General features: G+C 42.5%; 1 protein-coding gene across 6 annotated transcripts in view; it reads left to right on the top strand.

The window, feature by feature from the left end:
* Positions 1-6,393, top strand: part of SPECC1L (sperm antigen with calponin homology and coiled-coil domains 1 like) — a 141,822-nt gene extending 135,429 nt beyond the window's left edge. For all 6 annotated transcript variants that reach the window (XM_077461536.1, XM_077461537.1, XM_077461539.1 and 3 more), the window contains exons 14-16: positions 3,071-3,187; positions 3,317-3,376; positions 3,475-6,393. In XM_077461536.1, the coding sequence (XP_077317662.1) occupies positions 3,071-3,187; positions 3,317-3,376; positions 3,475-3,564 (267 nt within the window). In that variant the 3' untranslated portion in view covers positions 3,565-6,393. The remainder of the gene's footprint in view (positions 1-3,070; positions 3,188-3,316; positions 3,377-3,474) is intronic.
* Positions 6,394-17,326: the final 10,933 nt, after the last annotated feature.

Consider the following 17,326-nt stretch of genomic DNA (forward strand, 5'->3'; position numbering starts at 1 on the left):
TTGACAGGAGTTGAGGGCATGTGACCTGTTAGGATTTGGGGAGAGGAGTGTGGCTGCATGCTCGTCCGCCTGTGTCAAAGGGACCCTAGGGTTTGTTCACATGTGTGTTGATTATGAAGAATGAAGCAATGCTCATTAGCATTTGTGTTTATGATGTGTTTTCATTGCATTTATGAAATGTTGAAAACACTTCAAGCTTTATAAATGCACATAGAAGTGTTGCTTTTCTAGTAGGAAGTGCTTAAAGGGGAAGTGATGTGGAGAAAATGAACTGCTTTTAGGTGTGTTTAGTTTTTAGTGTGATGGCAGCCATTTTTGTAAATTCTCTGCAACATGGATTTGTATACTTTGATCTAATTGACACTTGGCCGCTTGGTCCAGCTCAATTTTGTTGGCACAAAAAGCTTTGCTATTAGCAGTAATACTCACTGCCAGTCATTTTGGCTGGTTTGATGTTTTTTCCTGCGCATGTAAGCAAATGGTGTTATCACACAGCTGCTCTGTACAACCAGGAGCTGTCCTGTCCTAGTTCTCTATGATTTCCCAGTGCATGCTGGGGTATGGGAGCCTCCACTGTCTAAAGCCCACCCAGTTAACAGTTTATAAATGTCTCATTAACACTCCTTAAATGCTCTAGCCTAGGTGGTGTTAAGGTTCAGTTTTAGACAATACAATGCTATCGCTCCTGTGTGGACATCACCATGTGGTGCCATTGTAAATATTCATGGCAGGTGTTGAAGGGCGGTTATGAGGCTTTTTAAATGCTGCATAAACACAGTATTTACGTATGTGTGAATGAGCCCTTCTAAGAAAAAAATGATTTCTGTACCACTTTTTGTAAATTTTGAAAGCTAATTTTGCCAAAGTGCCTATAGCATTGTAGCATCCAGAGGTTAGTGAAGGCATATTTTAAAGTGCTTTTGCGGTTTGTTCAGTATATGTAAATACTTCAGTTTGTATAGTCTTGGCACAGGTTTGCTATAGTGCTGATTACTTTTGCAATGGTTATGCGTCAAAGTGCATTATGCGTGTGTTGTGGTGCCACCCATTTTAAATGGCACCCCTAAACAATAAAGCAATGCACCTGTATTGCAGCATACTGCGAATCCTATTGATATACTACTGTTCTCAGTGGTGTACTGCATTGCTAAAAAAATAAAAATAAAAAAAAGGGTTATGTGCAGTTTGAGGTGCATTGGCAGCTCGTTCAAAATGAATGGACTGCCTCAACACAATACATCTTATTTGACATACAATGTAACATGCAGTATTGCACTGCAAAGGTGTGAAGAAAGTGTAAGATTAGGTTTATTTAAATGTCACACAACCCATGCAGAGGAAATGTATACACTGTTTCTGTCCATATATGAAAGGATTTGTTGATTTGTAAAAGAATGATCAGCCCCAGAGTTGAATTTGACATTTGCCTTCACTCAACTGCATCTACAGAAGTCCATTGGGCAATTCCCCATTACTATGCCACAGGTGCCCAAGTGCTTCCCTCCATTCTCTTTTTGATGCACCAGGAATTTTCCTGTAGCTTAGTGATTGTGGTGAAAATTCACTTTGCAAAGAATACCAAATCACATATGGAAATGGAAGTCAGCAAAACCTAAAGCTGAACTCCAGCTTTTGGTAAACATTACATAGTTTGTTTGGGTCAGCTTGGCTCAGTCAAACGATGTCCCTCACAAACATGTGAGGCTGCTGGATGTGCTGTAAAAACTGTATGTAGCTGAGGATACATATAGCATGTTGCACTGTGTTCCAGGTTCAAGTAGAGATTTCTGTCTCAGACCTGGAACACGGTAGTCTGATTGGCTCTCAGCCATTCAGAGAAAGCGATGTGTTATAGCAATGAATACAAAGTTTCCTCTGAGAGGTGGGCTAATGATGTCACAACATCTGACTCAGTCAATCAGAGGAATTTTTGTATTCATTGCTAGAGTACATTGCTTTCTCTGAATGGCTGAGCGCCAATCACATGACTCTTGTGTTCTGGGTATGAGACAGGAAGTCTCAGCTCGAACCCGAAATGCGGTATGCTGTATGTAACCTCAGCTCGATCCAGTTTATACACCCAGCGGCCTCACATGTTAGCGAGGGACATAGTTTATTTGGACCAGCTGAGTTCAGCTTTACCCATCTTTCACTAAGCTCTGGGGAAAAATCCTCTTTTAAAGTTACCATCTTATTTACCTTTAGTACATCAGCCCCATAGTGTTTAAAAATCATCTTGTTTCAAGTATTGCACTTTAATTTCTTATTTCACCAGTACTTCTTGGATTTCAGTTCATTATGATAGCAAACGCACAATCAGAAATCATGCTGTTTGGTTCCCAAAAGCTGCAATGACAGATGCTAGTTCTTCCTGATGATCCTAAGCATCAGGCTATGGGCTGAGGAACAATAATATTGGCGTTGCAGTAGGAAAGGGGTTAAAAGAACTGAATTAGAATGTATTCATTTGATTTGCCTATAGCTCTATGTAATGATTTATTAGGTACAGAGTTGTATTTGTGTGCCTTTTATATTTGACTAGAGTATACCTTTAAAGGATAAGTTCACCTTCTAGAACATGTTACATGTTCCACCTGTATGCTGTTCCAGCAGTTGCAACCTCTCTACCCCCTCACAGTGAAAGTGAACGGGCATCTTCTCCGGGCACCTGCCGTCACTGTTTGGAAATAACACGGCCGTATCATTCATTCAGAGAGGCCTTAGCGGCTGTCGGCTTGTAGTTCTCAATGAACTACCATGGCGCTGTTGAGCGCTCTGGTAGTTCATTGTTTCTTCCTGTCAGTGCGTATCTGCTTGCCCATACGAGGTACAAGCAGACAGATACACTGACAAATCTCCAGGAGTCCTACATGGCACCCACAATGCTTTGCAGGCTCATATTAAAAAAATAAATGCATTGCAAGCTCCTATAAAAAAAAATGCACATTTTTTTATACCTTAACCTTACCTTTTTATTTATTTTTGAAAAGGTGAAAGTACCCTTTAAGATTGTTTCTGTCTTCTTTTACATATTTCCTGAGTGTTCTTAAACTGTTTTCCATTGTTTTAGAATATCGACATCACAAACTTCAGTAGCAGCTGGAATGATGGTCTGGCTTTCTGCGCTTTACTGCACACATATCTTCCTGCCCACATTCCATACCAGGAACTGAGCAATCAGGACAAGGTAACGCATAACTGCTTGTTATTACATTCATTAATACAAAGCAATGCACATGCTTTTGATTGCTCTGCACTCAGAAAATTCCAGATTTGTTAGTTTATTTTTTTCCTTTCTTGTTTTCTGTCTTTACAGAGGAGAAATTTCACATTGGCCTTTCAAGCAGCTGAAAGTGTAGGCATCAAGTCTACCCTGGTAAGCTTAGGAACAGCTTAATTGTACAATTTATACATTTTTAATCAATACTTGTTTTTGTGCAGAATCATAAATTTGCTGGTATTTATCAATTGCAGGATATTAATGAGATGGTACGAACAGAGCGACCGGATTGGCAGTGTCTCATGACATATGTTACAGCAATTTACAAATACTTTGAAACCTGAACATCTGTCAGGCCTGGTGTGCCATAACCTCCTCCATCTGGAAAATTGGAATACACTTCCTTGTGTGAGGAATACACTTCCTTGTGTGATGAATCGAACAGCCCTGTAATATGAAGAACTTTGTAGTGTTTTCACTGCCCAATGTCTTCTAAGGATACACCAGTCTGTACTGGGATATACAACTTTATACATGAGTGAAGGATCATCCCCATATTTTCCAGTGCCCTTTGCACGGCATAGACATTGTACAGATAATTTCAGCTTACAGCAACTCAGGCTGCAGCTCGTGCCAAGGCAGTAGAAGTGACGTGGGCAAATCGTAATTTTTGGTCATGTTTTCCTAGTGCCTTAGCAATGTGTGCATCTTACAGCTGCTCTGACCTCTCGTCACAAATTGATATCCACCAAAGCACATGGTGTGCCAACATCCCAGCTGCTGCCTTCTGGATCCTGATTGTCTTTTTTTTTTCTTTGTGCCTGTAACACTAAGTGTTAATACATGTGAATGTTGAGCTACATGTGTCTGTCGGTGTGTCCTTCTGTCCTTTTGCCTTCATAGCAGAAAACCGACAGATGTCAAATTGCTGCATGTCAATCTGCAGAGTAACCATAGCCAAGGTTAATCCCAAATTTAGTATTTTATATTACTTCAAGAGACTTTGTTGACAAACTTTCACAAGACGTCTGTCAGGTTTGGGTGGCAATTCCTTTTTAAAGCTGTCCCTAATTCTCTTTAAAATGCACAGATTCTACCAGAATGTGGTGTTGGCTTGATGAGCATAATAGACCATTTTTACGAACTGTATAAAATCGGACTGCACAAGGACATTTAAGCAGAGTCTTTTCATGGTCCGCTTGGGATGTGTTGGCCTAAGAGCAATTCATTCTGCTTTTTTTTTATGGCAGTTTTCTAATATTGCTTCTAAATGTTATTTCATACAATGAAAACAACATTTCTGTTTAATTAGCAGTATAGTGAGCGGACAGGCCAAGATGATAGGGATTCTGCATTTTTATAGGAAACATTTGTACTCTGCACTGGATTTATCTTTTTTTCAAAGGGTCAGTGCAGAAGTCACAACCAGACAGTCATCCAGAGAGTTAAGTGTCCGAATTGAAAAAAGGGACCAAAATTGGAGAATTGGCTTTGAATTGGTATCTGATTCTTTGGTCAAGAGGTTAAAATCCATTTACAAACTCGCCAGTCTCGTGTCAACAGAATATACCACATATGTATCACATTGCCTGCCTCTCCTCACTGTGGTTACATACTTGCAGCTATGAATGTTATTCTTTGATTCTTGGCACTGAGGGTTAAATCGTATTCCCAGACTTTTCATTGCCAGACTCAGAGGTATGATATTAGGTCAAATATATAGGGCATTCATTGTTAAATACCATTTACAGTGACTTACAACACTATAGACAGTTTATTTTATATTGTAAAAAAAATTTCAAGCTAATTTATTGTTTTGCTACATTTCTTAATGTCTCCGAACAACTGTAGGTTAACAGTTTGCCAAAAAAGTTTTTTTGTTTTGTTTTTTTACATGACTTTCAGAATGAGCATTAAGATCTGTTCATGTGTTTTAATAAAATTGTTCTGCTGTTATTAAATATAAAATCGGAAACGCCAGGCAGAGTTATTTTTTTCAGTTATTGGTGAGTAAACAATAGTTAGTTCTGATTAGGGGAATGGTGCACAGAATACAGGGCATCTATGAATGGCCACGGGGAGAAAGGGCAGATTAGAAAACATAGAGCTTCCGTGTTTCTCACATCTGCAGTGGCCAGTGGTACAGCGATCCAACATAAAAAAGTGTGTGTATTTCTATGGACAAGGAAGGCGCACACCTTTTTTATCAGAGGTACATTTGTACAAACCAATAACTGAAAAAAATCCTTCTGCCTGGAATGTTCCATTCAATGGTGTACCTGTCACCCATGCACAGTAGAGGTGTCTAAACCAGCCTAAACTTGTAAGCTGTTCTTTGGTCTGGGCCAGTATGCCACAATGCCGCTAGTTGCTAGTAAATTGCTCATCTATTATCACGGCTTCCATGATGGCCCAATGATTGTAATTTAAAAAAATATATGAATTTCTTCACCCAATATCTTTGCAATTATTGGGCTCACACATCTAAGAATGAAATCATCTTGCAACAGTGCTGCTTTGAACAGATTGCAGGGAATCCTTGGCACCAGTGGTGCTGTCCCTGCTAGTTCACAGGTACCTGGGACTGGTAGGTTTAGTGTTACTTTTTAGTCTTATTGCTCGTCAAGGAAGGCACCTCAAAATTAAAGTGATTAATTGACAATAACAAAATGGTTTTCTTCTTCCTTTAGTGATAAGCTGATTTAGAATGAACATTAATTGCAGGCCTTCCTAGCAAATGAATGCGGCATGAGGCCTCTTAGATTTGACAGGTGGCCCACTACTGGCCCATGTGCTCAGTAATACTGGCCAACCTCACAAAATGACTGCCATCTCTTTGCATATGGGGCAGGTACACTTTAAATGTTATGTATTTTATTAAACTGCCTTCAAACTGGCAGACCTTTCTAGCAGCCAGACTTTGCATTGATAACTCTAAAGCTTTAACCATATCCCATGAGTGGATCCCCAACCCAGTACAATGCAGTTAAAGAACGTACATAGAATTCTCTGCAGGCCTGTCTGCTAGCAAGGTGTTAATGGCAGTCTTATTATTTTAATAATAATGTTATATAAATATATATATATATAATACATATGTTATACCTAAACATGCATTGGCTTTGCGATGCAAAAGGGCATTTCTGAAATAAAAGTAAGCTTTACTTATTTTATTTTTTTGTGTGCTGGTTTCTTGGTTAAAGTAAAGGACTGATTAATAAATCATGACTAATTAAGATACAACTAAAGCTGCAATCAGTGTACATACAATCACGCCATTCTTTAAAGCTCTAACAGGTCACTATCTAGGCAAGAGACCCTCAAACTATGGCCTTCCCGCTGTTGTGGAACTACACATCCCATGAGGCATTGTAAAACCTTTGACATTCACAGACATGACTAAGCATGATGGGAATTGTAGTTCCTAAACAACTGGAGGGCCATAGTTTGAAGACCCCTGATCTAGGCAATCTATGCAGTTGTAAGTTGTAAATAAATGTAAAGTTATTGTCGCACATGCCTAAAGCTGAACAGACCAAATACAATCCCAATTCCAAAAAAGTTGGGATGCTGTGTAAAATGTACAAAAATAAAAAATAAAATACAGTGATTTGAAAATCCTATAAACCCATATTTTATTCACAGTAGAAAATAGAAAGCATATCAAATGTTTAAACTGAGAAAATATATAATTTTAAGAAAAGGGTAATTTTGAAATTGATGGCAGCAACACATCTTATAAATGTTGGGAGAGGCAACAAAAAGCTGGTAAGTGGTCCTAACAAGGAAGAGCTGGAAGAACCTAATTTGGTTAATTGGCAACAGATATATAACTTGATATAAAAAGGGCATATTAGAGAATCAGAGTGTCCCTGTGAAAAGAGTTCTGTGAAAAGCTGCATCTAAAAATTGGCGTAAAATTTCAGAATAATGTTTTACAAAGAAATAAAACTGTAAAATTGCAAAGACTTTAAATATATCATCCTCTGTAGCACATAATATAAAAAGTCCAAGAATCTGGAGAAATCTCTGTGCATATGGGTCAAGACCAAACCGCAATATTGGATGCCCGTGATCTTCGGACCCTCAGACGGCACTGCATTAAAAACAGGCATGATTCTGTCTGCATGGGCTCAGGAATACTTCCAGTCTGGGCAGTTTGCTGTGCCATCCAAAAATGCAAGTTAAATCTCTGTCATGCAAAGAAGCCATATCTGAACATGATCCAGAAATGCCACTGTCCCCTCTGAGCCAAAGCTCATTTAAAATGGTATGTTACAAAGTGACTAACTGTCCTGTGGTAAGACTAATCGAAATTTGACTTTCTTTTTGGAAGCCATGGGTAGACTAAAGAGAAGAGGGACCTTTTGGCTTATCGGAGCTCAGTTCATAAGCCTGCATCTCAGATGGTATGGGGGTTTATTAGGGTGTATGGAATGGGCAGCTTGCACATATATACAGATTTGAAAGCGGCATATGCTCCTATCCATATAATGTCTTCCAGGGAGAGCCTTGCATATTTCAGCAGGACAATGCTGAACCGCATACTGCATCTATCAACAGCTTGGCTTCATAGTAGAATAGTCTGGGTGCTTAACTGGCCTGCCTGCAGTCTAGACCTTTTAATGGGACAACATTCCTCTGCCAACACTCCAGCACATTAGTAGTGTGCACAAGTTTTTACTCTGCAAACTTTTTGTTGCCCTGTCCAAACTTTTTTGAGAAGTGTTGCTACAATCAATTTCAAATTGACCCTATTTTTTTTATAATGGAGCAGTTTTCATTTGAAATGTTTTCTATTAAATATTGTTAATAAAAAATATGGGTTTCAGTGCCGGTTCACACTTGTGCAGTATGGGAACCCTGTGAATCCACTGCGGGTTCCCGCATCTCACGCGACTCGCACAGCAGTTCACACTGCCATAAGCGAACTTCTGGGAGTGTCAAAACATTGACACCCCCATTTCAGCTTGCATATCTTGCTGCAAACTGACAGTTATGACATGATCGCATGGGTGTGAAGAAATTTTAGTGCGGACCAAAAAAAGTGTCCTGTGCGAGTTTGGTCCAAATACAATGCAATATTAGCCATACTATCTGTATGGCTGAGATTATATTGCACGGACATTGCATGTGATTTGCGGTGCGAATCGCATGCAATCTCGTAGAGAATCAAGGCTTGCCAAATTTGCTTAGAATCTAGGAGCCAGCTGAAAAAGTTAGGAGCCAGCTTTTTTAAATCAGCTGCCCAGTTCCCGGAACTGCATGCCCAGAGCGTCGGGCAGTAAGAATTGCTCACCCTTGATGCCAAGCAAAAAAAAGACAATGTTATAAGATTTTGCAAATAAGTTTTCTTTCTCCTTCACTGATGTGCGCTGATAGGCAGTCTAATGCTGTGTACACACAATTGGAATTTCAGCCAGAAAAAGACAGATGAGAGCTTTTCATCGGAAAATGCGACCGTGTGTATGCTCCATCGGAATTTAGCTGTCCGAATTTCCGCCACCCAAAAATTTATAGCATGTTCTCAATTTTCCAGACGGAAAAACTTTCTATCGGAAATTCTGATCGTGTGTATGCAATTCCGACATGCCAAAAATCACGCATGCTCAGATTCAACTACGAGACAGAAGCTATTGGCTACTGGCTATTGAACTTCCTTTTTCTAGTCCCGTCGTACGTGTTGTACGTCACTGCATTATAAACGATCGGAATTTGGTATGACCTTTGTAGGCAAGACAGCTAGAGCTGAATTTCGTCGGGAAAACCATCAGAGCTTTTTCCGACGAGAATTCCGATCGTGTGTACGCGGCATAACAATTGCTGCCATGCCTAAACGGAAATGTAACACAGTTTTATGCTAAAAGTAGCTCTCAACACAAGCAAAGTACTTTAACTTCTTTTTAGAGCATTCAGAGATGCAGCCTAACAATTTGTAAATATTATTTTAAAGAAAAGAAATAGTTCACAAAATATTTACAGAAAAGATGTTACAAAAGAAGACATAAACGGTCAAATATATTCGATTAAAAGTGAAAAACAAGAAAAGTTTGCATGGTTTCCATGAAGAGCCCATTTCGATTGCAGGGTATGTCCATTTTGGTATATTGGAGTCACTGGTACTTCATGTTCCTTCATAATATCAGTGGTAAATTGAGCAATTTGAGCTGCTGGGGCAGCCATCTTTTTTTTGTCCCCTCAATGGGTGTTGCATAACAGCGCCACTTAAAAGGTCCAAAGGGTATGATGTCGGTGTGCTGGGGTGTTTTGTTATGCTCTGGCAGACAGACTGTTAATGCCAACAACCCAAAATACATGTGTAGGGTTCTGCTGCCCTCTACTGTCTCAGTATTTGTAGGTGGCTGTGCTGCAAGTTATTTATGTACATCACTTCCGGCCTCTGTGGGGTTGGGTTAAAACCCCAGAAGATGGAAGAGGAGAGAGACAGAGAACTACTGTATTTTCACCAAGACCAGAACAAAGACTATTAGTTAATCATTCCTATGTTCTAATAGTTTAATTTCAGCTGTTCATAGCTTCTTGAGTGTGTATCTAAATCCTTGTGATAGACTTATCTCTGTCCTATTGTTAATAATTTACATGCACAGTGCCAGAGAGCTGATTCTGTGCTACTGTATGTATGTAGTGGTTACCTTCCAGTATATTATTAGGTGAATTTGTTTATTGCAGTAGAGATTATATGAAGTTCCTATTATTCTAGTTAACCTTGTCCCTTCTGGTCTGGGATTCTATAGCTAGTATTAGCTCAGGGCTTGATATCCAGAATAGGTTAGAGCCAGATAAGACATCAGACCGCCACTTCTGGTGGTTACAGGTCTGGTTGGATGTCATATTAGAAACTACTAGGGAATAAAGCGCAGAATAGACAGGCTGACTCTGAGTTCCCGTGCCATACCACTGTGTCTGTGTGTTAGAATCTGCATTCCAGGCTGGAGGGTCTCCCCATAACGTCAAATCTTCAGGCCTCTGACACCAAGACGAATGCCCCATTGAGAGGTACCTTTGCAACTAGATTTTACTGCGACATTCATCTTGAGGTATCTCTATTAATAACTGTATATACCTGGGTATATGTGCACAATTCCATCAAGACTCCCATCAGGCCTTTGTTAATACGGTAATACTTGTTTGTACATTAGATTCATGTACTAGTATTAATCTTTTATTACACTGGTGTTCCTCTATATACTTATGGTTTGTTATATGCTTCTCCCAATTACCTTGATTAGATTACGGGTTAATTTCCCATGAAAGGATCAGAGACCCCTGTCCTGGGTGGAGGCACTGCCAACTTTTGTCAAACCCACTGTTTCTCTTAGCAAAAGTTTTGGTTTGTTTATTTAACTAAAGGTTTATCCAAGCAATATCCTGTTTAGGGAGGGCCATTTGCCATAACCCCCCCCCCCCCCCACCTTAAAAGAGGGCTACACATGCAAATTTTCATCTGATAAGGTTTCACAGTCTGTTAATCAACATTTGTTGGATATCAAGCATGGTATATTGATGTATGTTTTGTCTGTGTCTCATTAGCTTTCTGGACTTTGAGATATATAGTAGCTGTGTTTGGTGTCTAACTAAATGGTATCTTCTACAATTTGTTTTTCTTTTTTTCTACAGGTACAGTTTTCCTACAACAAGGGTCTCCAACAATAGCCCAGGTTATCTGGCTTGTAGCTAGGGTCATTGGCCTCTCACGCAGGTCTTCAGGTTAGCCAATGGTTTCTTTTTTTACCCAACATCCACAGCCCCCCTCCAGTCTCCATTCCAGGTCCCCCATCTGCCCTGTCATTACTTACTAGGACCTCTAGCATCTGAACAACCAGTTGTGCTTGCTCCATCGCTCACAGGAGGGAACAGCACTTTCTTTGTCCAGACTTGCTCTAAGGCCCCTTTCACACTGGGGCGGTGCGGGCGTCAGCGGTAAAGCGCCGCTATTTACTATTTATTTATTTTAAAACCACCCCGCTAGCGGCCGAAAAAGGGTTAAAATCGCCTGCAAAGCGCCGATTTCAATGGGTAGGAACGGTGAATAACACCGCTCCTTCACCGCTCCAAAGATGCGGCTAGCAGGACTTTTTTCACTGTCCTGCCAGCGCACCGCTCCAGTGTGAAAGCCCTCCGGCTTTCACACTGGAGGGAAAGGGGCTGTTTTTTTTCTGGCGCTACACAGGCGCTATTTTTAGCGCTGTAACACCTGAAAACCGCCCCAGTGTGAAAGGGGCCTTAAGCTACAGCCATGCTCTTGGGCTGCCCAGGCTCCTGGCCAGCTGGAATGGGTGGACTCTGATGGGTACTTTTATATAAGGGAGGCTCTAATGGGCTTGAGTTTATCTGGAATTATTATTTTTTTTTTTTTAAGTTCTTTCTTTGTTCTGAATCATATCATGTGGGTTACAAAAAAGCAAAATAAATTTGTGAATTTAAACTATTGTATTCATATAATACTGTTTTTGTTTTTTTGTGGCCAATGCATATCTGTAAAATGAGCAATTTGATCATGTCACCGTCGCTCCACCTGAGCTCCCCAAGTCCTCTATCTGCCCCACTATTCCCGCATGGCCTAGCTTTCCACCATGGCATGGAGCTATCTCCTGCTGAGGGCTTCATCACTTCTGCCTCCCTGATGTGCCTGCATGTGGATTCACCACATGCAAGCTACATGCTTGTCGCCATGTGCCCCCTTATCCTATCTTGGGAGGAACAGCGCAATCCCACTGTTCCCCTGGGTTGCTTGGAGGCAGGATCACACTCCGTTCTGAAGATAAATAGTAGAGCAACACCCGGGTGCAAACTGTCTCCCTGTTCTTTCCCCCCCTCACTCTGCTGATATGCTTTGTGTGGTCTTGAGCTGCAGCCAGACCCCCCTTAACAGGACCCAGTGGATTACAGAAGACCCCTGCTTGGTCTGCCACCTTCCTCTGGCTCTACCTAGATGCCCATGCCTGTATACTCTTCGCTGTTGACTGGTGAGTATCTTAACCCATGCTGTGCCAGAGTTCTGCCCCTATTTGCTGTGTGCCCAGCCCTGTGCTATGGGCTTAAATTTCTACAAAACCCACAACAGTGAAATCAGACTTTATATGCAGTAATCAGGCTGTTTGATCCTGTCTGCTCTTATCCTCCTCCTTCCACTTTCCCCAATCTATCTCCTAAAAGAACAGAGCCTTGAGGAAGCGTTTTTCTTGGGAGAGTGCATGTAATCAGCACGGGGCCAATCAGCACTGTCCAGCTAGAGGGCTAGGGTCCTGCAGCATCATAGGACAGTCAGAGGAGAATGAAAACTCCACCCACAAGCGTCAACCACACACTGAGAGAAAGTTGCAAGACTGCTGTAACTGATGATTAGAAAGGGTAGTTAGCACTTTATATTTACTAAAACTATTCCCTTTCCATGTTCTATGTACTGTGAGAGACCAGATATAGTGAATGCAGGGTCTGGGTTCAGTAACACTTTAAACTTTGCAGGGCCGGGCCCCTGTCCATCCTTGCTGTGTGCTCAGATTGCTGCCCTGTTCTATGGACTTAGCCCCTGCTGTGCTGGACCCCTGTTCACCTTTTCTGTGTCCTCGGAATCTTGCTGTATGTGAAGGACTTAACCCCTGCTATGCCAGATAACTGCCCACCCTTGCTGGGCACCCAGACTACTGCCTTGGCCTGTGAACTTAACCTTGCTGTACCAGTTTGCTCCCTCTTTGCAAACCCCAATTGTTCAATAAAGAGTCCTGCAATCACTTGTGCTCTCTGCTTGTGTTCTGTCCCGCCCACACCTCTGTCACAGACCATCTTACTGAAAAGTTTAAAAACCCCTGTGCTACATGAACGTGACAACTTTTTTACCATGCTAACTCCAGTGGTGACTTGTACTTACAGGTAAGGTAAGGCTGCGAGCATGATACAGGAGGTGGACAGAGGCTGCGAACATGATACAGGAGGTGTAAAGAGGCTGCGTACATGATGCAGGAGGTGGACAGAGGCTGCGGACATGTTGCAGGAGGTGGACAGAGGCTGCGGACATGTTGCAGGAGGTGGACAGAGGCTGCGGACATGATGCAGGAGGTGGGCAGAGGCTGCGGACATGATGCAGGAGGTGGGCAGAGGCTGCGGACATGATGCAGGTGGTGGGCAGAGGCTGCGGACATGATGCAGGTGGTGGGCAGAGGCTGCGGACATGATGCAGGTGGTGGGCAGAGGCTGCGGACATGATGCAGGAGGTGGGCAGAGGCTGCGGACATGATGCAGGAGGTGGGCAGAGGCTGCGGACATGATGCAGGAGGTGGGCAGAGGCTGCGGACATGATGCAGGAGGTGGGCAGAGGCTGCGGACATGATGCAGGAGGTGGGCAGAGGCTGCGGACATGATGCAGGAGGTGGGCAGAGGCTGCGGACATGATGCAGGAGGTGGGCAGAGGCTGCGGACATGATGCAGGAGGTGGGCAGAGGCTGCGGACATGATGCAGGAGGTGGGCAGAGGCTGCGGACATGATGCAGGAGGTGGGCAGAGGCTGCGGACATGGTAGTGTCCTCCTCATCCCCGCACAGTAGCTTTCTCCTCCTGTCCACCTTTACCTTTCCACATCAGTGTGTCCTGTGCTGCTTTCTCCTCTCCACAGGGCAGCATATCAGTGTCCTCCTCTGTCCCCTGCACAGCTTTACCCCCCCCTCCCTCACCCACTGTAATACCCTCCTCTGCCCCCTTTTTTGCTATCCCTCCACAGATAGTGTCACTTTCCTCACCCCTCCTTGACTATATACACACAATAACACTGCGCAGTACCAGATGTATAAGAAAAAGCTGCCAACACGCTAAAACTAGGATTTTTTTAGCCACAGAGATATTGAATATAAAGTGTACGCGCTAAACCTTTGCTGCCACAATAATCAAATAAGAAGTGAAAGCAGAAAAAATTGATAAATATGAAAAAGTGAGCAACATATATAATAAAAAAAGGATATAGGGAGCCCTATACCATGTATTCATGTAGCCATGAATTTTTTAGTGAGATATAAACACAGATATAAAAATATAAACATAAATGGTGAAATATAAACATAAATAATAAAATGGAGTCCATATTTTGTGATGATAAATACATAAACATGAGTCCCAACAAAGTGTGGTGAAGACAGGAATCCAAATCAGATGTGACCATGAAAATTCCACCGCAGTGCAGATCCCACCACCTTAAGGAGCGCAGGCTTACCAGATGGAAATGACCCGAATAGACATATATCTAAGGGGTCAAAAATCGCTTGTGGTTCCAAATACTGAGGCACTGGTTCAGCGTTCTATGGTTGTATGGATCCCAAGACAAATGGTTCTTTCAATGTATTAGACTGTATGTGGTAACAACTTTTAAAGAGGCAGCTCTGACATCAACCCAGACATGTAATGGAAGGATAAAGCCAGGATGGTGTAATAACGTTTAAATTTTTTTTTTTAAATAAAAATAAAATATCAAACTCACGTTCCAGTAGTTGATAGCAAACATGTCAGATAAAATAGGCAGTGGTAGAGATTACTGACGCGTTTCGACCTATGGGTCATCATCTGGGGTGAACTACTACCACTGCTGTACTGCCTTATATAGGTTACATACCATAATACAATGAGGTTCAATTGGAATCCACCCCTGCGTGTCACAGGTGTCCACTTCCGGTTTAGAGGAAAATGGCAGCCAGGCGTGCGTTTCACGCCTCTATCTCATAAGGTAAGCTGCGTTCCACCTGGGACACTCATGTGGGCAAACCTTATATTAAAAATTACAATTTAAATGATATGCCTCAAATTGATATAGCGACTTGGAGTATAACAAGAAAATGGTGCATCAAAAATATGCCAAACCTCAACTTTATATAATCACATTTGCGTGTCAGGCCTCAAAGAAGACCTGTGTGATGGTAACGCTACATCATTTCTGGTAAAGTCGAGACCGGAAGTAAACAAACGTCACTTCCGGTGCTGTGAAAACAAGCCATAAATAGTCCAAACCCGAAGTAAACAACCGTCACTTCCGGTGCGGCAAAGACGAGGCATGAATGTCAAACAACATCATAACAACGCTTATAATACCGCCAAAAACCAGAAGTACAAAAACTCAGAAATAATAAGAAATCCTAGGTACAGAAATATGTTCAAATATATGGCATGAAAAGGGCTGGAAATATCCCATCAATATTCAACGCCACACATCAGAAGAAATTCAATATATGTGATAACTAAAATTATTAATGGACAAAAAATCAAAAAAGAGTCAAAAAAAGACTGCTAATGTCCAACTTTCCCTAGCTATTCTCCCTACAATGCAAATAGCAACAATGTATTTAATTAATGCGTACAATGACCAGTCTAAAGATTGACCCGTACTTGTTTTGTCTTGATGAAGAAACTACTTTCCCTCAAGACGAATTGTGTATAATCGATGAAATGTCCACTGAAGTGACACACAAAAGTGAATCCCACACAAAAAAAAAAGAAAAGAAAGGAGAAAAAAAAATATTCACAAAAATTATATTTCAAGAATCATCAATAAAGGCATTAATATCCCACTCCACGTTTATGCCGAACGGGGAGTGGGATTGGAGCTCATAAATCCAATACGTCTCCAACCTTGTAAGGGCCCCCCCTCTCCATGGTGGAGTGTATCTATCGATCACAATGAATTGTGTACCTTCTGGGTCGCTATTGTCAAATTCCCTATAGTGCCTTGGGACCATATGCTTAGATTCTTTGCTCTTAATCAAGGAAATATGCTCACCTACCCTAATAGAAAACGTTCTTGTAGTGCGGCCGACATACTGTTTCCCGCATGGGCAGGTTATTAGATAGACTATGTATCTGGTCTTACATGTACAAAAAGATTTTATAGAGTATCTCTTCTTAGTCACGGTTGATGTAAACACAACGACCTTCCGTTTCATAGATGCATTGTGTTGACATACAATGCATTTCCTGCAGGGGAAATACCCTACAAAGTTGTGAAAGAAGGTCGGACGGACAGGTGGCTTAATAATATTGGGTGCTATTTTGCTCTGCAGTGATGGAGCACCTCTGAAAAGAACTCTAGCCCTTTCAGAGAGTTTAGGACCTAAGATGGAATCATTTTTAAGAATTTCCCAATGTTTGCTAAAAATGTTTTCTCAAATCGCCTTTCAGGACAACCCCGGAGAGTGTAGCTCCAACTTGTCATTAGGAAACACATGCCCACTTTAAAAACACCTCCTCTTCCTCCATGGCTTCAGTTATTGTGTTTCCTCCTTGGAGGAAGCATGTGCCTGAACCAGGGGAGAGCTACACTCTCTGCAGGGGAGTAAGGCTTACCTTTCGTTACAGGTTGTTTCTTCTTTTGACCCCCAGCAGCATCTCCAGTGGGGGAGGACTCCTGGAGCTCCTGGTCTCGCCGTCTCACGGGAGTAAGGACCCTCGGAGTGCCGGCGTCGGGTGCCCGGTGTCCGCTGATTTAGCACAGGGAGGGCTCTGTCGCTGGCGGAGGTCGCTGCAGGTCAGCGGCATGGCTCCGTTTTCGGCGCCGGGTCCCGGGCGGCGACAGCGTCGTTTACGGTGACGCGCAGGCGCTCTGAGGGGGCGTGGCGCCATGGTTCAAGCGCCTGGAACGCAGGGATCATGGGGCGGGTCAGGTGACCATGTGCTTCCGCTTCCGGCCGGCCCTGATGACGCGGCGGCCGGGAAAATTTAAAAAATGACGGAGCTGTTTGTGATAGCTGCCTTACTCAAGCGATGGAGGAGTGTAAGCCAGCTATGGCGGAGACAGGCGCCCCTAGCACCGGTCCAGCCCAGGTACGTAAGGTGCACTGGCACCCTCTGCTTCACTGTTGGGCTATGTCTTTGTCTGTTCCCCCCTCTTGGGGGCCTGTCGCTGCAGGTCAGAGGTGACTTCGCTCTGACCTTTTGCAGCCTGGTTCTGGGGTCTCACTAGTGGTCTGTTTGGTGGTGGGTCTCTGCACTGGCTTGGTGTTAAGCAACTGGTTGTTGAGAGCTTTTAGTGAGTTAAACCTGCATGTCGTTTCAGGAAAAATCACTAGGAAAAGCTAGACCAGGTCAGAGAAAATGTCCTTCTTGCAAGACCCC

This window comes from Lithobates pipiens, unplaced genomic scaffold (assembly GCF_037356315.1).
Source record: "Lithobates pipiens isolate NorthernLeopardFrog02 unplaced genomic scaffold, aLitPip1_a1.2 Scaffold_3, whole genome shotgun sequence".
Lineage (NCBI taxonomy): Eukaryota > Metazoa > Chordata > Amphibia > Anura > Ranidae > Lithobates > Lithobates pipiens.